Source organism: Pipra filicauda, unplaced genomic scaffold, assembly GCF_003945595.2.
Source record: "Pipra filicauda isolate LSUMZ 115617 unplaced genomic scaffold, ASM394559v2 scaffold23_size5868930_pilon, whole genome shotgun sequence".
NCBI lineage: Eukaryota > Metazoa > Chordata > Aves > Passeriformes > Pipridae > Pipra > Pipra filicauda.
The window spans coordinates 353,524-372,751 of record NW_024104354.1 but is presented as its reverse complement, the minus strand read 5'-3'; the positions used below and the strand labels follow the sequence as shown (position 1 = coordinate 372,751).

General features: G+C 37.4%; 1 protein-coding gene across 1 annotated transcript in view; it reads right to left on the bottom strand.

The window, feature by feature from the left end:
* The window catches only part of MAP3K5 (mitogen-activated protein kinase kinase kinase 5), a 104,925-nt gene that overhangs the window by 38,295 nt on the left and 47,402 nt on the right, over nt 1–19,228 (bottom strand). The window contains exons 7-11 of the mRNA XM_027746585.2: nt 16,676–16,846; nt 12,571–12,683; nt 6,112–6,271; nt 3,902–4,055; nt 3,269–3,376 (exon numbers count right to left, since the gene is read on the bottom strand). Coding sequence (XP_027602386.1) covers nt 3,269–3,376; nt 3,902–4,055; nt 6,112–6,271; nt 12,571–12,683; nt 16,676–16,846 — 706 coding nt within the window. The remainder of the gene's footprint in view (nt 1–3,268; nt 3,377–3,901; nt 4,056–6,111; nt 6,272–12,570; nt 12,684–16,675; nt 16,847–19,228) is intronic.

Here is a 19,228-nt window from a genome sequence, read left to right as displayed (position 1 = left end):
ACTCAAAATGGATTCAGAAGCCAATATGAAACAGAGACAGGCTGTTCTATTTCGAACTTAAAAACAGCACTGCTGCATTCCTCTAACCCCATGCGGAAAGGGCTGCTAAAATTAGGGAACTGCAAGGCAAAGGTAATGTGCATTCTACAAAATAAAATGCTGTCTGATTTTGGGAGGCATTTGTTTATCTTAAACTCAGTAGTAATGACATAAATGTTTAGATATGTTTCTAAAAAAAGCAACAAAAAAGGAAGAGGCCACGTTATTTATCCTGGTATTGACTGTCATTTGTCTATTTAATTTGTGCATGAAAGGAAGTTTATATGCTTTGTAACTCACAAATCTTATTCTTGGAGCACTGACTGAATTCTGGAAAACAAGTACAACCATTAATTTATGCACCAAAATGAACTGAAATCTGAAGCTCTGACAGACCTATAGTTGGTAGATTGAAATTGGACAGATGAAGTTTCCAAACCCAACTGTCTAACATGGCCTTGCAGTAGACACAGGTGGTATTTGCTTGTTAATCAGCCTCTAAAATGCCTGTTTTCGGCCTAGTAAGGATCAAAGTACAAGTATTCCTCTTTGCAGTGGGCTGACACAATAAATCATTTTCCTTCACAACATCTTGTAGCAAAGACAAATATTATATTGGTTATATTCAGCTGAAAAGGAAGTTGGTGCCTCCAAATTTTTCTAGTCCCTCTTCTCCCTGTAAGGTTTCTGATAGATTCTAAGGACTTTGACAAATTGCAACAGACTATAATTGTACAGCTGAAAGGGTAACTACCAAATTGCCCATGGCATTCTTTTGATGGGTATGATGGCTCACAGGGCAAGGATGCCTGCACTGAGTATTAATCAGATCCCTGGCTACTCAATAAGGTTATCACAGTAAGGATTCTGGCCAGAGCAAAAGTACTGGGAAATACATTTAATGTCTAATGCTACTGATTAACACTAGGGCAGCAAAACCAGGAAAACACTAATCCACAGAAAATACAAAGATACACGCCTCAAATCAGGAAGGAGAAGGGAAAAAGAGAAAGAGAAGGTATAACATACTACAAAGAAACTATAAACACAGGATAACAGATTTATAATAATGGAAAATGCTACTAAGCGAAGGTTACAAACCCTGCAAAGCCAAAATACCTATCTTCTGAACACCAAACACATATAGACCGATACATCCAAATCCTTCTCCCAGTCACAGGATAACTGGGCAGTCAAGTGACACAGATTTGAAAAAGGTTATTGCTGAAAGTATCAAGCAAAATATCCCAGTACCTAAACGATAAATGAATGCACCATGCAATACTATTTTTGGAATATGAGTGCACGTGCTCAAGTAAGGTTAACTCAAACTGAAACATAGGAAGTCATGGCAATGAGGTGCCATGTGCGGCCAGTATACCAAGCCTATTTGTTTTGCCTAAAAAGAAACCTACACAAAAACCCACACTAAGAGATATTAGGATTCTCCTTAAAAATACAGTAAGGTAAAGTTCTCTCAAAGAGAGAAAGGACCCACTTAACATAAACACTATGTTAGCAAAAGAACATGTGTGTATGAAATGACAACAAACAAATTCAGATTGAAAACGAGAAGACTTAAAGGAATACTCTTCTACTTCACCAGTAGCATTCCACTCTCGTCTCTAGAGGTACAGTGAAATTCTCAAACCACTTTCCAGCATGATCGGCCAACTGTGAAACCTACACTAGTATTCAGACAGAGCTTGATCACTTTATGTGAAACATAATATGGCAAGAGTGTCTGCAATAGAGGCAAACAGGACTCAACAGTCCAGAAAATTCCCTCTAGTCCTATGTTTCTTCTTATGCTACAGTTAAGCAACTTAACAGAATGGAAAGTATTGTCTGTAGATGAACTAAATACACGTACAAAAAAGCACACAAAAGCAAAACCAGTATGTAAGTACAAGTAGTTTCTAAACAAGCCAAATTCTGAATAGAGAAATACTTCCAGAACAGGTACTTTAGAATAGCAAGATTTAGTCTGTAATACTGACAAATAATTCTTTACTGTGGGGTAAATTTTTATTTTGCCCAAGAATTGTATAAATTTATTTTTTAAATTATTCTTAGAGGCTAAGCCTACTTCAAAAAACGTCACAGTAAACAACAAATAAACAGAAATTAATTGGTCTAGGCAAACATTTCAGTTTGTGCTCTGAAGATGCTATTTCAGCTGCCATTTATATTTTCTCATGAACTCACAGCAAAAACTCTAAGCAGTAGAGCCTCACTGTATTTTGAGTTCAGAAATGTTTCTCCTTTTACAGACTACTAGTTAGGAAGGCTGAAGATGCTGGACTTGCCAGTGCTAGGTTAACAGCTGGGCTTGATGATCTTAAAGGTCTTTTCCCAACCTGAACAATTCTATGATTACCTAAAAAACAGGTCTTCGCTGTCTAATCCTGCAAGCAAACAAAATGCTGCCACAGAAGAATGAATAGCGCTAGTTCTTACAAATCACACCATCCCCAGTGTTTTGCCTTAAGTTGACTCAGTCTCCTTCTACTCTTCATATACCCCTTCATGTTTCTGTGCTGTCATCTTTCTCCAGGGTTCTACGACATCCTCCCTGTCTTCCCCCTTACCAACATTTTGCTTCCTAAGTGTCTCAGAATGTAATAACCATTCCAGGTTTTCCTCTTCCCTTCCATTTCCGGTTTTTCTAAGCACCTTTCCAAATACATTTGGCTATCTCACACCTTGACGTAGGACTTCCCATCTTTTCCAATTTCTAGAGCATCCATCTATCCTTCTGCCACATACTTTTGATTGATTCTGCTCCCATTTTAACATACCAGTCTCTATTACTTTCATATTAGAATATTTATCACAGCTGACAAGTAAAACTGCAAGTAGAGGAAGAAAGCTCTGTTTGTATAAGCAATTTTACGCTATGTTATTGGTATGATGACAGTGTATTGTAAATTACTTATGAAATCTTAAGCAACAGACTTGTTGTATATTATTCACTGGTTTAAAACAACCTGAAAGAAGATGCAAGTTATTTTGAAAAATGATGGGAGACAAAAGATCCATTGAAAATCAGGATAATCTTAAGCACGGCAACATATGTTCACAGCATCTTCCTGTGTGTTACTAGAACACCTTACTACTTTTCAGAATCACCATTAGATGTAACTGGTTATATGTTACATGCATTATGTACCATGTATACTTTTCAACTGTGAAAAAAGTTACAATTACAGACAATATCATGGTATACCTTGTCATCAGGCAGCACATGCCAGATGGATACAGTCTTCTCCTCAGCTTCACTGTTGATAGAGAGATATGAGGGCTGATAGATTTTGGTTGGTTCTAATATTAAAACCTAGTAGAAAAAAAAATATTTTTAATAGTTAGTGCAAAATCTGTGGAACTTCAAAAAGTATTGAAATCTGTTAGAACTATTTCTGTAGTCATACCATAGTAAGAAAAACAGGGGAAACAATGAAAGGCAAAATTTTAGGTACAGGGCTAGTTTAGTATGGCTGACAGCAATTTAAGATTATAAAAAAGCCAATTTTACTTTAGTTTTTTTATATAAGGCTACTATGAGCCAATTTTGCAAACTACTTTTTTGAAAACTATCAGGTTTTGAAAATCTTTCTGTCACAACTCCTTCTCTTGCAATGCCACTCTAGAATGTCCATCTCCTATGTGGAGAAGATTCATGGTACACCTTTACCATCTTTTGGTAGAAGCATATTTGGCTAAATTAAAGAAACACATTAACCTAAACTGAACTGCTTTTGATTTAGACCACCATGAACTGTAGCCACCAGATCAAAAGATTTTCTCAAAAGCAACAAGCACCTCTGCAAATCCCCTAAGACCCAACAAAACAACCGCTTACTGGAAATCGAACTACAGTCACATCTGTCTTTGTGGCTTCAACAAGGAAGTCCATCCAGAAATCGACAAGTTCCTGGGTGGCCGTATGTTGCTCTGGAGTCAGTTTCTTAAAATGCTGATATATCAAAATAGTCTCTACAATAGACTTCAGGTACCTGTGATCATCCAAACATACACAGATAGTAAATTTAATACAGTTTGTAAATAAATACACCAAGGCTGCCAGTAACATTTTGCTTCTCTAGGACTGCTTTTCATAGTAGCAATTCCCAATTAGAATTGGAAACATAGGTGCTAGTCAACTCAAATATAAATGACACTCCTTCCTGCACATATTCTTAATACCACATATTGTCTTCTATCACACTTCATGATATAGCTAAATCCTCTACCTAAGTGAGCCCATGTCCAATTTGTTTCAGTAGCGACCTACCTCAAATAAAAATTCAAGTGAAAAGTCCAGTAGTTTAACTTTCTACAGTATTCTGTCTTCTATATGGTGTCTGCATTGACAATTATTTTACACAGATTTCTAAAACATGATGCTTCTGGAATTGATTATCCTATCAAGATGACAACAGCTATGCTAAGCAGTTTTTTGGCATTGCTAGGGAAGGACAACAGCAGTGCTGAATGTCTCCCCTAAATGCAGCTCTCTGCTGTTCTGCTTTCTGGTGCTGATTTATGGGGCTCCTTCATAACAGTGCTTTTTCTTAGCATTTTAGAAAAAAAAAGGTTGTACACATAATGTCATGCAATCTTTATGAATACTACAGCAATGAGATATACATGCTAAAAGAGGATTTATCACAGCTCTCACTTTATCAACATTAGGCTATTCATGGAAGCTTTTGTTTTCAAGTTCATGACAAGAAAATATAATGTAAACTCAGAAGGTCTTTTTTGAATACTTCTGTAGCTGTGCAATTTCCAATCATCCTTCTTAGGCCATGAGGATATCCAGCTTAAAGTACTGTATTTACTCCCATTTGCGCCAAGTAAGCCCTGCTATAAAGCAGGCAACAGACTGGGAAAGAATTGCTCACAGGAGAAATTCTTCCTGAAGCACAAATGAGTGTGCTGTATTTTCAGAGTTTAATCCACAGACTTAAAACCCAAAGGCACTGGGGTACATAAAATCCTGACAACCAGGCATTCATAAAGTCCAGAAAATTCTACCAGGAGACTTCCAGAGAGTACTATCCAGGCCGTCAGTAAAATATACACACAGTAAAAATGGAAAACCTTGCAAATAAATACACTGTGAATAGCATTTATGAAACATTTTGTTAGAAAATTAGAGTTCCTAATTTTGACCGTTTCCTATGTTATGTCAATGCAGAAGTTGAGCATTTCCATATTTTAGCACATATACATACACTCCCCTCTGATAAGCTTCTGGAGCCTTTATAAATTGACAAGAATACACAGGCTGCCACATACGCATTCTTTCAATTGGCAGCTTGACAACTTTTTCAGTCAGAAAGGAGTCTTGGTTCTTCCCAGCTAACAGGATCCCAGTCCTTAATGAGTAGTGACTGGTCCTTAATTGCTGCCTATATCCAAAGTGGAACAGGTGTTGGGAACCTGCTGTCAGAGCACACATCTCTTGGCCTTTGCATAACAGACGTTGAGTCTACAGGGTTGTCTTTAACCCCGGATTTATAACCTTTCTGTTAATTGGACTTTAATCTGCAGTCTTCTCAATTGTAACAAGACACAGCTTACACCATACAGCTCATTTGTATTCAATTCCTAAAACAACTGGTATGTGCCATATCCATCACAGTATTTAAAGGTATAACCAGGCCTCTCTAGCAAAGCTGTCTACATTCTCCAAAGCTTTCAGGTAGTTATGACTGAACTCTCAAGCCACTACCGCTTCTCTTCAGCAATGCAATGCAGCTGCTGACGTATGGTGCCTAGAACCAACTGCTCCTTTCCCTTTTGCCCTCAGAAGAGCTTGAAATCAATGGTGAATCTGCCCTTCTCAGACATCAAATTAAAGACCCATATCAGATCTATCCCTGAATAAGGGCACAAGAGGAAGAGAGTCCCTTGTCTGGGCAAAAGTACAGTGAAACAATGCACAGACAGCAAAATCTGTTAAAAAAACCCAAAACAAATCTCCTGTCAGCTAAATACAGTGGTGAATGTGAAAGCTGAAGGAATCCATTTAATACATAGCAATGTACATGTTTATCACCTTACCATGCTGGTGCCTTTAGTTTAAACAGCTTTTCTGAAGCCTGGATCACTCTTATATGATCATTAGCCAACATACTGGCCCCCAAGAAAGATCCCACTTCCCAATAGCTTTGCAGTTTCTCCAAGCTCCCCTTTTTACCAAGCAGGCTGCTGATCTTTACTCCTGTAGTAAAGAGAATAACAGGTCACAAGATTTTGTATTAATGCAGTTTTAAAAGAACCATTTCCTGACTTGAAATTGCTTAAATTACTATACCCTCTCCATTTTGATAAAGTAAGATGGAAATCATACTTACCGGTTAATGTTATACACCTTCCAAACACCCTAAGTGGTAGCAGACTTTTTTTTTCCCCTCCCCCTCTTCCTAAAGGCTTCTCAAGAAAGTAACTTTAAGACATCACTGTCAGGACAAGGCGACAGTCAGATTACCTATGTTCTTGCATGGACCTCATTACCTATGTTCTTGCATGGACCTCATCTGTAAAGGTAAATTGGGGCCTTAGGCTACACAACATAGCTGCAAAAACTTAACAGATGCTGAATAAGGCACCTATTATGTTTTTTTCTGCTTTGTTTTGACTTACAAGCCCCAAGCCCCAAACTTACCTTTATAGACAAGGTCCCATGCAGAAGGAACAGATGATCCACTGAGCTTCTTCCAGCAGTGATGTTCTTTTAATTGCCGCAAGTCCTACTCCAATGAAAGACATCTATTAATATTCATAAGTCCCTTAGCAACTCAAAGACTATGGAGAGCCTCAGGTTTTATTTTGACTTGCTAAGTTTGCCGAGAACTACAGGCTCCCCTGTGGTCTTCAGGATGATTTTTAGTTCATATGAGCTGCTACATATAGCTAACGTGAGACATGCTATACCTTCCCCTGCAAATAAACCAATTTGCAGCTTACAGAACAAGCCTCTTCACCACCATAGTCTTTTATTCACTTTTCCCACACTACTCCACTCTGACAGTTTCCCTCCCACATCACCTTCCATTGGCCTTGATATTCAGGCTGAGTATTCACAAGAAATTTCAATGTTGATCTTGATTTTTTCCTTAACCTTCCTTGAGTAGGTAGCAGATTAAACTTCATGGCGGAAGTAGCAATAAATACTATCAAAATGGGTATCATTACAATATATAATTTCAGTCTAGAAAGTTTATCTTGTTTTATCACATTGTTCACATTTTTATGTTATCAACGTCAAGATAATAAATGGTTTTAAAATGTGAAATTGTATCCAAGTGACCTATAGCTTATCTCACATCTGTATTTCACACTTTGTGCTCTCTTGCTAACAATAAATTGTCATGCTTGAGTAACATTCAGAACAAAATAGTTCTTTAATCATAAAAATATTATTTTTTTTGCTCTTGAGAAATAAGTTTTAGTTATTCCTGAAGAGAAAAACAACGCCATAGACGATACCAAATATCTCTGATCTGCCTCAGACACGATGCAACATACATCATCTCCATCAGCTACACAAGGTACAGTGGTGACCATTACTATGTAGACCAGCTCTGCAAGGCTTTAAGCCAGGGTGCTATATACATTCCCACTGTCAAAGAGACCACTTGAGAATGTACACCCACACTAATCAGTGTAGGAGAGGAAGGGGGAATTTGTGTTAAATGTGTTCAACTTCAGTTGGGTTCTAGAAACCCAAATCTGAATGCAATCCACAAAATACAGTAAATGGAAAAAATTAATCTCTCCCAGGATCCTACAGTAACACTTCTCAGCAATACCCTCAAAGGCCCAAGGGCTCTGCTAGAATGTTTATAACATTTGCGTGCACATGATACCAACGCACAGGAACAGACACCTACTAATTTCTGCAGGCTTTGAATGTGACCTCGCCACAAGGGAAGTAAGGAGCTAGTATCAGAGGGATATGTGGATCACTTCATATGGATATACCTTTGCTGGAAGGAAGGGGAAAGGGAGGAATTTAGCTGTGCATAGGGCCTTGTCAGTGACCACTGACAAGCTATCACAAGCTCTCTGCCACAGTGCTTTCTGGTTCACAGGCTTCCATGTTATGCTGTGTTTCACTGCACCTGCAGGAACCCACCCATCATAACCCTTCAGTGCTCCGGACATGGGAACAGAGCTAAAGCAAGGTACAAACAGTGTGCTTCTGATGAAAAGTACAACTCACATGGGGAGGGACTGGAATTACTTGCGTGGCAGGGAGAAGTGTTTGTTAGGAGGGTAAGACTGGTGACAGCAATGACTTTGAGTCCCAGATCAATACCAGGGAGCTACAGGAAAATAGTGGGAGAAAGGATGGATGTGTAGCAGCAATGATACTTGATGACACCAAGTTTTCAAATCATTACTGTTATGTAGTTTGGATAAACTGGAAGTTTTACCCCAGTATTCTGTGAAGCAGATCCTATTACCTTAGAGAAGACAACATCACCCTCTCATCAAGCTCTTCTGAGAAAGACGAGGTACTTGGTGCTAAAACCCACACTAGTTTGCTGACCTTCCACTACCAAGCTTATCTACAGTTACTTATCCCTGAAAGGCGAGTTGGAAAAATGCAGTTGCTATGTGACAACATTAGTGATAGGTTCAAAAGACTGTAACTCTAATTTAATAGAGGTGGTGTGGTGGATTATATTGTTTTCCAGTGGGTTTGGTCTTTTTTTGGGGGGTGGTAGAACAAAAAAATCTTTCTATGGAAACATGCAAAGTGAACTTTCCTGAATTTAATTCTGAGTTCATGGTCTCCTTGTATAATTTATCTTTTATTAGTTTATTTTCATTTCACCACCTTTAAAAGTTTTGAGAGTATAAGAAAATCCAGGCAGAATCAAGACATTCTTTCTTTCCATTATAAACTTGGGGGGAGAAAAAAAAAGCAGCAGCTGAATTCCAGAACAGTTTATGAAAAATATTTTGGCCTTTAAAATAAATGAGCCAAAATAGAGGAACTATTAATGCCAGAAAAGCCATTGCTTTTATAATGCCAAGAATATACCCACAGCTTGTGACGAAAACAAGATACAGTAAGTAGATACTACCAGTTAAATATTACTATGAAGGTTTTATAAATAAACTGCTTTCCTTGCTCAAATATTGACGGAACAATTCATACTACAGGATCCTTTGTGTGTGAAAGTTGCATAGCTTGCAGAGACCACTGCAGTTCTGTTCTGGGCTCAAAGTTCTGCAACTTTGTAGGGTTAAGAAAGCAATACTACTAGAAAATAGACGGAGGGTTTTCATTAATAATTCACGTGGTCATTTACTTATGAGCTATTATCCGACAAGTAGAGGTAGGAAATTTTAGAAGGCAAATTTTCTGATCTGATGCAGATTGGTAAAAATTCTCTTGGATAATGGATTTATTCTTATTTTTATTGGATTTTTACAACATTGCCAATGTAATCAGATATGCTTCTTCTAATTACAGCCTCATGTACCCTCTGAAGAGCTGTTAGTGACCATATTCTTCCTTAACCTTTCCCAGACTATCAATATAATTTCCATATAACCCAGACTGAACTTAGCTGGTTTGTTCTTGCTTCTCTCCAGATCTCCCACAAGAAGACAGACTTCCTCTAATTTCTATATGCTACAGATAATGCTGTGGGTGGACACCTGGCAAATCTAACTAATGCTAACAAACGGTCTTGTACACACAGATTACACAAGAGGTGACATCAAAAGAATTACATGCAGATAAGGGATTCTTGGGACAGGAAAAGAAAATCAAAACATTTTCATATACAACCTCTGTGATGTTGCCTGTTTTTGTTTAAAACATTAACTTTAGCCCAAGACAAAGAAAATACTAAATTTTTTTCAGAATCTAGCACAACTCAAGCCACCTGACAAATCTTGTTGCACAAAAACAAATGTAAGATTTTGCACCTGGGACAACATAAATAATTCAGGACTGCAGCACAGGCTCGGATCTACCCAACTGGGGAGCAGTTCTGTGAAAAAGGGTCTGGGGGTCCGGAAGAACAACGAGCTCAATATGAGTAAACAGTGTGCTACTTCAGCAAAGAAAGCCAACACAGTGTTGGCATGTATCAACAAGGGCATCGCCATCAGAGATAAGCCATTATCCCACTCTATTCAGTGCTTCTCAGGCCACACCTGGAACAGGCCACTGTGTTCAGTTTTGGTCCCTGCTATACAAAAAAGATGTGGACAGGCTGGAGAAAGAAGGGTCACAAAGATGACCAAAGGACTGGGAAGCCTGCCTTATGAGCAAAGGCTGAGAGAGCTGGGTTTGTTCAGCCTTGAGAAGAGAAGGCTTAGGGGAGACCCTATCACCGCATTTCAGTGTTTAAAGGGTCGCTACAAAGATGGAGATTCCCTTTTTACAAGGAGACCCGTGAAAAAGATGAGGGGTAATGGGTACAAGTTACTCCTGGGGAGATTCCAACTGGACACAAGATGAAAATTTTTAACAACTTGAAGAATCAGCCATTGGAATAATCTCCCCAGGGAAGCAGTGGATTTGCTCACATTGGACACTTCTAAGGTTCTGCTGGATAGGATGCTGGATGATCCTGTCTAGACTGTGCTTTTGCAAAGAAAGTTTGTACCAGATGATCCTTGAGGTATCTTTCAACCTGGCATTTCATGATTCTATAGACAAGAAATAAATGACAAATGACACACACAGGGTCTATACTATAAAAGTATTTGAAAGACATGTTTCAAGTAGCTGAGTCAGTCTGAAGCCTAAAGTATTTTGACATTATTTCCCATAACAAAAAAGAAAGATAGACACTACTAAATAACAGCAGGGGTTGCTGTATCAAGGGTTTCCAGGAGACACCAATTAAATGTTTACATAAGACAGGCAAACAAAAAAGAAAACCACCTAAGGAACAGGATATATCTCCACTAAATAATTCATCACCTGTGGCTAAAACCTTATATAATAAAGAACATTAATTTCTGTCATGTTCTCCATACAGACAACAGGGAAAACAACACTGGACAAATGCACAAGAAGATGACACCAAACATTTGATCCCTACAAATAACACCTAGATTTCATCAGTACAATTAATTTGTACAAATCTAGTTGGCTGTAGCCTGTATGCAATTGAGAAGTTTCTTTAAAATGGAAGGATTCAAATTAAACCACACAAAAAATATAGCCCGGTTCCATTAAACTATCTCATTTAAAGTTAGGCCAGCTAAGTGAATATTTGCAAATGCTATGCAGAATGCAGAACATATATTTTTACCTCCTACCCTGGCACAAGAATTCCAGTTTCAGTGTAGAATATGAAAATATTCTATGTGAACCAAAAAGCAAAATCTCACCCACTCACAGAATGGCAAACAGTATCTGGGGCAACTCTATGCAGCCTAACACATCCAAATTAATACCTTCACTCACACCTGAGAATTTAAATCTCATTTCCATTATTTATGTGAAAGTAATCATCTCACTCTGACCTTCACACTCAAAAAAACTTCTCTATCTGTAAAATTACTTCCAGACATACAATGCACACCTAATTTCTGAACTAGAGCAGTGGTTGATAACAGATACATTCTGTGGAGTAAAGAACATCGTTTCTTTTTCACTTGACAACCTCCTCAGGAGACACACAGATAAAAAAGACTTTACAGTAAATCAAGAGTTATACACATTGATAGAGAAGAAGAATACCAACTGCAGTGCATATTACAATATTCAGTGCTTTCTTCAAAACCTTCCTTGAATGTATTACTGACTAATCTTGACTTTTCACTCTCCTCAAATCCAGAAAATCACAAACAAAATGGACATCTTAATTCTTCTCTCCTAAATAAGAAACTTTTCATGACAAGACATTGAAGTAGTTTCCCCGGGGAAGTGAATGCCCCATTGCTGGAAGTGTCCAAGGTGAAGATGAACAACCTGGTCTAGTGAAAGACATCTCTGCCCACAGCAAGGGGTTGGACTAGATGGTCTTTAAAAGGTCCCTCCCAAAGCAAACCACTGTGATTCTATGATTCTATGTATACAGGCATTCAGAAACCTCCAAGAATGCATCAGAAGAGAAACGTTCTCCCAACAACAAGCTCAAGTCAAACACATTTTCCTAATTCTTAGGATGGACTTTTTGTCCATGTTCCCTACAGTTCTACAGTGGGGTTTTTTTGTTTGTTTTAAAGAGTGCTAGCTGGAATTGGATTCCTCCTTTGGGTGTTCTTGTTTCACACACGCACTATGCCATTACAAAGAAGCTTAGTTTTCACTAAGCTCTGGTAACCAGTTAAGACCTTGAAACTGGATCCAGATCTTTATGACAGCACTCACCTGCAATCAGGTGGGATCAGTAGTGGTGCAAGAGACCAACTTAAATATTCACATGCTCTCTATCAAAGCTTTCATTTACAACCATCAGATTTTTCCCCTAAAACAGCAGCTGGTGGTGTACTTTTGCTAGACTGTGATTTCACGGTGAATTTGCAAGTTATAATTACCAACTTTCCGCAGCTCAAAAGAAGTATCAAAGCAATGTCCAGCTGCCAGGAGAAGTACTGCATAATTAATTCCTGATGGTAATGTTGGCTCTGACTCAAATGCCTTCTTGAACCTAGAAAAAACAAATATACAAGTTTACTTTCTAGATAATGCAATCTACTATGGGCATCATTACTGTTTTAGGTACTTTAAGAGCTTATCTTCTGTTTACACAGCAAGAATCCATGGAAGAAAAAATATTTTACTGTTTTCCACACATTCTTTGTGGTTATTTTTAGGATTCTGTTATTTATACATCCTCCTCCCACTTCCTTTCCCCTCACGCAACAAGCACAGACACTACTCGTTCATCCCAGTAATGTTACATATCTTACTTTATTTTCTTTACATAAAATAATACTATCAGTTTGTAATAGACCTGTTTCACACTTACATTTATTAATAAGCTCATTAATTTATTCTTAAATATATGAATTTTCATTGACTTGAAACCTAGATTCTATTGTGGATCTGCTACAGTGACACACAGGCATACCAAAATGCATAAGAAGAAAAGCAAGGGATATAAGAATATACCTCACATTTAGCTACGATTACAGCTACTCCAAATTTTATTCTTCACTGGGTGTCTTATTGACATTGTCCTTATGAATCTATTCACAAATAAAAAGCACTATACCTAACTTCATTCTCCTCAAGAGGAAGTGAGCAATCAAGAAAAATGGCAGTGGTATTCCCCTAGCCTCAGTCTTGCCTTAAAAGAAGTGGAAAGGGCTTCACACAAACAGCACACACTCTCCTCGTACTAGCAATGCAACAGCAACAGCAGATCTACAGTGCTTTAAACTTATTCTTCAGTATAAGAACATCTTTGGTTGCATATATATATATACACACACATTTTCATGCCTCTGTAAGGAGGAGGCAAACAAGTGGAGTTTAAAATTTCTTTCAAAAGGATGGAAAAAAATACAGACAAACAAACGAAATACATAAAAAAATTAAGCAGGTTGTGAGTTTAATATATAAGGAAGGAAAGAAAAATAATCTATGCAAAACCTAAAGATTTGGTTTATAGACCACACTTTGACATGTAAGCAAAGCTAAGGCATTTTAATCCTAGTAGGCCAAAAATCTGGCTGATTTTTAATTTGTTTGTTTGTTGTTTTTTCTGCTCAAGTGATTCAGGACTTTGCATCCTTTAACATAAGCTCTGCTTTCGAAAACTGTAAGACAGGTTCCTCTTCAATCTGCTACATATATACACTTTTTATACTTCAGTTGCCCACCTCCAAAGAACTTAATCATTAGACAAGAGTCTAGTCCTCTAAAAAAAAACCAAGATGAGCAGAGAGGACTAAATTCTTTCAACATCTGCCATCCTCTTGTACTGTGAGTTACAACAAAATGAGGAAGAAAATAGATAAAAAGTATTCTTGCTCACTTAAAAAAGCCCCAACCAACCCACAACAAAAAAGCAAACCCCCTAAAAAAAACCCTGCCAACCTAACAGGACAACACTCTCATGGATTCTAAGTATATACACCTGAGAGAAGCCCACTGACTGGCATTACCTGTTTGGAGACATAGTACATAGTGATATTGGGAACTGTACTACCTTTTTTGCCCTAGACATCTTTCATGCTGTAATCATCATACAATAAGGAGAGAGGAAAGATTGACATGAGAAGAAAAAGTCTTGAAAATTAATATTTTTGTTCCAATACAAGAAAGATTGTACTTTCGGAAAAATGTTACAGTTGCTGACATTTGGGAAAATGTTGCAGTGCAGACACTGAATTAGGGAGGTAGCAGTGAAAAGATATGAATAAATTCTTGGTAGCTTTGGTAAATCTGATTCACACTGTCAGTGTCCAACAAGAAAGTGACAGTTAATAATTAATCTTTCATCTATTCTCTCATATTTATATGAAAGATGTCTTTTATTCTGCTATTTAATTGTCAGAAAAGTACACTGCTTTTTCTTTTTTTTGTGAATAGACTAAAGTACCTTGACATCGCTAGTTGTTGCAAGACCAGTGCTTTGGTTCTGCTGCCAAATTCTCATTATCTTTGCAATTCATTATAGTTCTCTTACATCCTCATTTCTCTAAGACTGAGATAATAACCTCTATCTCAACATAAAGTAACACTACCATGGAGGCATTGTTCCTACATATACCTTCTCCTGTTGTGGCCTGCTGTAGCACTAGGGTAGGTCTGTTCCTTTCTAAGAGCTTTCCACTGAGCTATGAGTCAACCTTTCAACCATGTCAAGCCTGCTGTATGACTAACACTAGAAATTTAAATCAACATTCAGCAAAAAGTACAAACCAAGAGCAACTGGACCATCCAGTATAGCTTCCAGCCAAACTCCAACTTGACTCACAGAGATCAACTGTTCTACGGCAGCAGGCACACACAGTGTTCTGCATTGTCTTACTTGCCAGAGACATCAGGGGTTATTTAGGGGCTGGTTGGCCAGCACCCTACCCTGTTGCAGGAGCTCTCAGCCTCTATCCTTTCCTAAACTGGAATGCCTGACTGCAATCACTTCCCACCATCAGATCTATGATTACCACAATGCATCTATTCAAAGTGTGTTAAAACGACAATAAGAAATTACCACTGTTTTACATATAATCATTTTTAGTTCAATTATGTTTGAAAATCTCAAAGTTTATCTAGTCATGAAGCACTATGAACAAGGAAAAAAGCAAGATGTACAATAGCAGAAGTAATTAATATTTCTTTTATTTAGCCTTTAATAATGCCTAATATTTATACACAGAACTACAGATTTCTTTTTATATTTGTTCATCACATTAGCAAAATATAATTTTTAAGAAAGACCCCTGAAAGTTTGTTATGGGCTTTGCCTTAGAGGACATGAAACTTTTCTTTAACTCAAAATACAAAGGGAGGGACGACAACAATATGCTGCATTCCTGTTACTTCAATATCTTTTAAAAATCCAGTAAGAATTGCAAAACTGTAAAGCATGACCAGAAATTATAAGCTGTACTTGTATTCTGAGGCCATAAATAATAAACAATTATATCTTATCTTTTACAAGAGACAGTTCTAAGCTGAAGTTTATTGAAAACAAGCGATAAATGACAAAGGGAGATGAAAGCTTTCCATTCTAAGCATTTACTTTAACCAGCAGCTGATGAGCACAAGATGAGAGCTAAGATGTGATGTGCAGGATACATAAACACATTGTCTGTATCCTCATGTGAGTGGAGAGAAGCAGCTCATCCTGACAGAACTCTAGGATGGCATCCAGTGCCTTCATTTTTTAAGCTCTTCCACATAATAGCATCTTAGTGCATTTCAAAAGGACTAAAAGCATTATTCTTGTCTCTAAAATGAAAAATTTACCTATTATTGTCTACTCCCCTGTGTGCTTTTTTGACTATGAATGTTATTGTAGTCCACTGCAATATGCACATACTATATGGTGATGATGGGGTGATAAAACTTTTGTCAGCATGAGTTTGAAACAGTCATATTGCTTGTGAGCATGGGGAAAAGACAGAATGGTATGTGCTTAGCATCAGTGCAGAGTTAAACCAAGCCTAGACAGCTAATATCTATTAGATTGCAGATAAACCAATCGATGCATGACTGATTGACCCTGAGATTAACTCATTTGTAAAACATGATGCTAATAATGCCAAGGTCACGGGTTCAATCCCCTGTATGGGCCATTCACTTAAGAGTCAGACTTGATGATCCTTGTGGGTCCCTTCCAACTCAGAATATTCTCGTGTCGTTCTGGGTGATTACTGTCTGGCCCAAACTCCTAAGAATAATATAGTAAATAGGAGACTTTGCATTTGGGGAAAAAATGAGGAAAATACACTCTGATGAGATACTTGAATTTCTAAGTCTGTGAGGCATTTCAAGAACTTTGCAGAATAAGATCTGTGAACAACATAAATCGCTCATTCTTAACAAATAAGCAAAGAAGTTTAGAAGATTCAGTCTATTCCTTAAGGAGCAAATATTTGGAATGAAAACCAGTTTAAATATATTCTTTTTTGAGGAATATTTTCCCCAAGCTAACGAAAGGACATAGACCAGGAAAACAGTACTTACCAGAATGTTCCTTTGTCCCTGCTTTCTATATCTATGAATCCAGATTCCAAAAACATGTCCATGTAAATTCGACCAACCAGACAATACATATCTGAAGCTACTTGGTCTTCCTGTTCTACCAGGGGAATCATAATTTCTAGAGCCTTCTGTCTGTCTCCAGGCAGATTTCGCCTATTAAAAATGAAAATCTTGATTAAGAAACCCAGTAAAGTTAACAAGAAATACTTTTCCATGACTGTATTTGAACACAGATGTATGACTTCATCCATGTAAAATGTGCTTCTAGACACAATGGACTATGTTATATATACATACTTAACTCCCCTTCCTTTTTTTTTCCTTTCTTAATATCGTGAGACACCTTTATAAAAGTCCCCAAATACATTTTCTCTCTCTCAGGAAGCATTAGATAGAGCAAAGCACTGAAAACAGCAACAAGAGCCTAAAGAGCAATTCTTAGAAAGATCATGTGTTTTCTTCTAAAACAGAAAGTATGAACGAACCTCACGTTCATATCTAATATTTCTTTTATTGTAATCCGTGCTTTAAAGGAAAAAAAGATTCAATCTTGCGTTTGTGATATTATTTTTTATATACATTTTGGATGTGAAGCGAGAAGTCCAAAAAGCACAAACCAGACTGAATTCCCATGATAGGGAAGGTTAGGAAGTAAAACCAATAAGGCAATAAGTACTTCAGGCAAGAAAACCACACAATTGCAAGCATTAGACATTTCCTAGTGAGTCATAGTTTTGATAAATCATTCAGTATCAAAAGTTTAGAATTTTAATATATTTGTGTTCTGAACAAGCAAATTACTCCCTTCTCAGCAAAAACAATGCTTCAGGGGTTTGGAGAGAGCATTATATGCTTTTGGTGAAATTGCCTGTTTTATTTTAGTAGCTACAATTTGCATTGGGAGGAATATGTAAAAGTGGGTTTATATCTGTTTTGCTAGCTTTGGACTGAAGAAGCTTACAAGAGAGGGCTACCTCAGAAAGAAAAGAGGAAAAAAAACACATCAAAAGCCTTCCTAGAGGAGATCCTACTTTATCTGAGGTTCAGTAATTGATTTTTTTCTTTCCCCTCTACAGGAACTTATGAAAGTTATAATGCACTTGCAACAGCAGTGTCAATATTAAACCTGACAGATCAGAGCATGTGTACTCTAAGTGATGCCTGAGCTCATGATCTCTGAGCTCATGTATGTAGCTCTAGAAAGGAGTGACATGGAAGAAAAGGTTTAAATCAAGCAGAATGGCTAACAGAGGACAAATGAGTAATTTTCCTTCTGTTTACTTTTCCATCATCAGTGCTCTCACACTTTCTTAATTTAGGTCAGACTAATCCTGACTAATTAAGCCGTTCCATCCTTCCGTACTAGTGACCTGGATTAGAAGCAAGAGACACAGCTTCTTTCACAGCAAAGATTCAGAAGTGCAGACTATTCCAGGCCCGCCTTAGCTCACAAAACATCCTCTATATTCTCAGTAAGGAGAAAGTTACAATTAGCCCAAGTAATTCCTTCTTGGCACACCAAAGCATGAACATTTTCATAACTGTCATGGATTCCAGTTTAACATTCAACGTGGAGAAGAGAGGAAGAGGAAAATCTCATCTGACCTTCTCCAGAGGTACTTAAGTATCAACTTGAAAGTAAGAAGTAAAGCGTTTTTGATAATATAGGTAATGAATTGTCCTTTTGATTTTGATTCAAATTGCTGGGAAAAGTGTTTCACTGAGATAACAAAGGTACTTCGGTTATCCATGCAGAAATGTATGTGTAGACCTTTTGTCAGATAACCTCAAAGGCTACATCTTAGAGTCACACCCATAAAACCAAACTTTTCAGTCTGAAAGAAATCCCAACAGAATCAGTGAAGTATTAGGATCTGCCTGAGAAGATTATACTGCAGTTTTGAAGTTTTTTTAATGCCTCAGTGAACTAGTCAAGTTGTCTTTTCAGAGGTGACTTTGTTTCAGAAAATTGTGAACTTGAGGTCTAAATAATTTGTTAAAATCCCAAGGAACACCTAGTGACCTTTGTGAAGGCTTTGCAGAAGTGGCAAATACATGCTGGATTATTTAATCTGCAAAACTTCACATATTTATGGCAAAGCAGAAACAAAAAAGGCGCAATATTTATACCTTCATATAACTGGTATAAAGGTACAAGAAAGGATCTGGACATTTTATTCAGAAAAAACAACGCCAAACAACTGCTTTTAATTTTTTTGCAGGGGTTGTTTGTTTTTTTCTTTCAAAACTAGATTTAGTTTTTCAGCTAATTAATTGGGACTAGTTTTGACATCACTTTGGCATGATATGCAGTTCCTCGGTGAACCTGAATTACAAAATTCAAACCTGTGAAAAGCAGAATTATCTGTAGACATTTTCTGTATGTGAGAATTTCAATGCCTACTGACACCTGGTCTACTCCTTTAAAAGTCAACAGCAAAATGTTTATTGTGATAACAGCAAGGAAGCAGAGAACATCTGTAATTTCCTTTGAAAAAAAACTCCCCTTTTAGTCCCTCGCCTAAATGCCATTAC